Source organism: Carya illinoinensis, chromosome 14, assembly GCF_018687715.1.
Source record: "Carya illinoinensis cultivar Pawnee chromosome 14, C.illinoinensisPawnee_v1, whole genome shotgun sequence".
In the NCBI taxonomy this organism is placed as follows: domain Eukaryota; kingdom Viridiplantae; phylum Streptophyta; class Magnoliopsida; order Fagales; family Juglandaceae; genus Carya; species Carya illinoinensis.
Genome location: NC_056765.1, coordinates 30,685,028 through 30,688,500, shown reverse-complemented (window position 1 = coordinate 30,688,500; position 3,473 = coordinate 30,685,028). Strand labels below are relative to the sequence as shown.

The following is a 3,473-nucleotide window of genomic DNA, read 5'->3' as shown; positions in this document are numbered from 1 at the left end:
TAAATAAATCTTTTTTGATGATGCTGTGAATTTAAAATATATATATATTTAAGGGTTTAAAAAAAGGAAAATGATAGTATGACTACCTATCAAATGTGTCTACTCATATTTTTTTATTTTATTTTTATTTTTTCTGCATAGTTAAGAAGTGACTATTAGGAAATTTCTATTTTTTTTTTCCTTAATGCTTAAGGATGTTTACAAAATTATCAAAGAAAAATAAATAAATAAAAGCTTATTTGTACTTGTGTAAACATTTGATAGTTATCTAAGCATTCTCGTTAGAACAATATTTGAAAAAAATCAAATTTAAAAAATAATAATAATAAAAGGAAAAAAAAAAAAAAAAGAAAGATAAAGGCCATTTGGCCTTGTCAGTTGGTCAGTTGTCAGTACCATCTCTTGTTGTACACTCTCGGTGGGCAAAACAAAAAAAACATTCCTACTATATATTAAACAATATATCGATTCAATTAATACAACTCCATATTATATGAACAGTAATTTTGTAAATTGGAATTTATTCTTAAATGGAAAAGCATGAATATTACATTGATCGAACGTAAAATTAAGTTGTAAAAGAATGGCAGAGATATCATTACTCAAAAATTCAAACTTTTTTCTTCATTTCTTTTAGCTCTTAACAATACCCACAAAGAACTTTACACCTCAGAATCCGTTCTTGAACATAAAACCCTGGCATCACCATGATCTTAACTCGGCTACTGCTAGGACTGTGTGACCTCTGCCTTTCCGTGAACATGTCCTCCATGTAATAGGGATCAAAGCTTTTATTCTCTTCAACCCTTAAAATTCCCAATGGAGGGTTGAAGGAAAAGGCAAGCAAATGAAGCAACCATATGCACTTGGCTGCAACAAAGAATGCTTGAAGCAGCTGTTCAGGCCATGGTCTTGTCCAATTCAGCGTGGCAACAATGCAACTCATTTTCTGGTCACAAAATTTACTGAATTCTTCACTGTAATACTTAGTCCCCTTCCTCAATACCTCATTCCAACTTAGGTTCTTCAGTGCAACAAATGATGAGAATTGCTTTTGGCGATCTTGTTTGGGATCTAAGAACTTTGGTGTCCCATTCTTCTGATATACACAGTTCTCGAAGTCTTGGTAGAATGCCTGGTTTATGAAAGCTTCCAAATGGTATGACACTGACTCTGAGTATATGGAATTCAAAGACAGTTCATAGGGTTGAAGAAGCATATTCAAGTTGTTTATTAAACTGTGATCGGTTTCTTCAATCTGGCCAACAAGGGTCTTGCAGAATTGCCTTACAGACAATCTTGCTTCTAATACCATCTGCAAGAAACCTTCCTCCATTACTTCCTTGCTCACAGACATTGAATTTTCTCCATTTCCATCTAAGGATTTCCCTCTATTACCAAAAATTTCAACCTTTTCAGGAACTTGGGAATCCTTCGCCTGCGTAGCTTGTCTCAAAGCTTCCTTCAGCTCTTCACAGTAAGTCTCCAAATACTCTAGCTTCTGTTTAAGCTCCACCATTGAAGATTTCATCTCAGCAACTTCCATTAAGGCCGCGTCTCCATTTTCATTTGCTTCTATGAGCTCTTTCTTCAATATATCAATTGACACTATCCCCTGGTCTTTAAAGATCCGGGACACTTCCTCGGATTCTATTCGATTCGAGGAATTCTTGTTCTTATGCTTCTTCTGTAACCTAGGAAACAGCCATGCAATCACTCCCCGTCCCCGATTCTTCGGTTGTGATTTTAATGGGAAAACAGTATTAGAATTCTTGCTCTTCCTTGTTGCATTTTTAGATTCAGTAGTGATAATTGCAGGCTTGCACCTATTGCAGGTTGACACCGATTCGAAGTACCCCATACCATTTCTTCTGCCTAACTTGAAATAGTCATTCCCGGGTGACGTTTGAAGCAGAGCAGTGTGGTTTGCACAGGAACCAGTGACAGAGTTGTAATCCTCAGTTGGACAAATATGGGATTCTAAACTGGCCAAACCAAAAGGCAATACCTTTCTTGAGGATGAATTTTCCTTATAATCTGATAGAAAAGTTTCGTTGTCATTTCTTTCAAGCCCGTACTCATCCCAACTTTCTGATAATGTTCCTTCTTCTAGTTGAATTTCTTGATACCCTGACAGAGTTTCCTCCTCATAGCTCTGTCAATATATTCCAAATTAAGAAACTCTACATCATTCTTGAACGAAGTAAATTTTCAAGAACGTAGAGAAATTCTTCATGGGTTACACACAAGATGATACTTATATTATTTCAGGCGAAAGCTAGCAACTTAAATTGTTGACAAAATCTGAAAAACTGTTTTTAACTTCAAAACAAAAAAGAAATACCAAAGTAAATTAACCACACAAGATGCAGTCGACAGGAAAAAAAAAACTTGTGGACAAGATTAATAAGATTTATACTCACAGTAGGTGTGAAAACAGGGTAATCTTTGGCCGAAAACTGAGTACCAGGGAGTGAAGCAGGGAAAGGAGACGGGAATCTCACATTGGTGAGGCTATTCCCTTGCATTAACGCAGCATGAAGAGCTCTCAGCTCCACTACTTTGGCAATGGCAGCTTGGATTTCTTGCTTGCTGATTTCATGGTCGGTGTTGCTGCTGCTGCTGATGTTATGGTTCTCAAAGATCTGGGAGGCAGTAGTAGCACCAGCCATGAACCCAGGACAGAACACGGCAATTCATGTAAAACCAAAAGAAAACAGTAACTATGATACAAAGTTCAGAACATATGAAACCCAAAATGAAGAAGAGAGGTTAACATATGGGTATCCAAATTAATGATCTTTTTTTCTCTGTTGTCAAAGAAAAAGAGTTGCTTTTTACTGTAATGTAGCCAAAGCTCAAGTTCACCAAAATGGCCAAAGTTTCCAAAAGCAACCATTTGTCAACACGATCAGGGTGAGTACTTTAATTAGTTCCACTATATTTCACTGTACTGCCAACACAAAATCCTCTGAATCATTGCTTTCCATGCTCTTTAGAATGCTTTTTGGTTTCATGTCGCAAGCAATGATATCAGTGGGCTGCACACTGTCGTATGTTTTCAAACATGCATCGGTTTGAATCCCATTATATATGTAAAGTCCTAGCAAGTAATAATTTCTAGGTTTCCCATGCTTTGAACTTTAACTTGATCTTCGTACCGTATCAATTTTTTCCTAGAAAACAAAGAAAGATGAAAATGTAAGGTCCGAAGAAAAGAAAATGTAATAATTTATATTCCTTCACTTTAAATGAGAGTGTTTTCAATAAAGTGTTCTTAAAATAAAATAAAAAGAGCGAGAGAAAAAAAACCATTTCAAATTCAAAAGTGGTGATCATGATCTTAAAGAAATATCATGATAAGATGTAAAATCGTCCTAAACTAATAGAAAAAGGTCATATATATATATGATGATATGGGTAATATTGCTACTTGGCAGCCCATTTGGCAACCATATTTGCATCGCCACATG

The 3,473-nt window shown here is 35.7% G+C and overlaps 1 protein-coding gene across 1 annotated transcript; it reads right to left on the bottom strand.

Moving 5' to 3' along the window:
- Positions 1–568: 568 nt before the first annotated feature.
- LOC122293165 (IRK-interacting protein-like) lies at positions 569–2,896 on the bottom strand. Its single transcript, XM_043101655.1, has 2 exons — positions 2,424–2,896; positions 569–2,155 (listed from the first exon to the last, which is right to left on the bottom strand). The coding sequence occupies exons 1-2, from the start codon at positions 2,670–2,672 to the stop codon at positions 641–643; spliced, it is 1,764 nt and encodes a 587-aa protein (XP_042957589.1). The 5' UTR covers positions 2,673–2,896; the 3' UTR covers positions 569–640.
- Between the last annotated feature and the right edge of the window lie 577 nt (positions 2,897–3,473).

Bases quoted from the DNA above. Each gene is read 5' to 3' on its own strand.
- LOC122293165 (XM_043101655.1), bottom strand. From the start codon at position 2,672: ATGGCTGGTGCTACTACTGCCTCCCAGATCTTTGAGAACCATAACATC. The intron at 2,156-2,423 runs GTGAGTATAAAT...ATATATTGACAG, and splicing joins ACCCTGTTTTCACACCTACT to AGCTATGAGGAGGAAACTCT.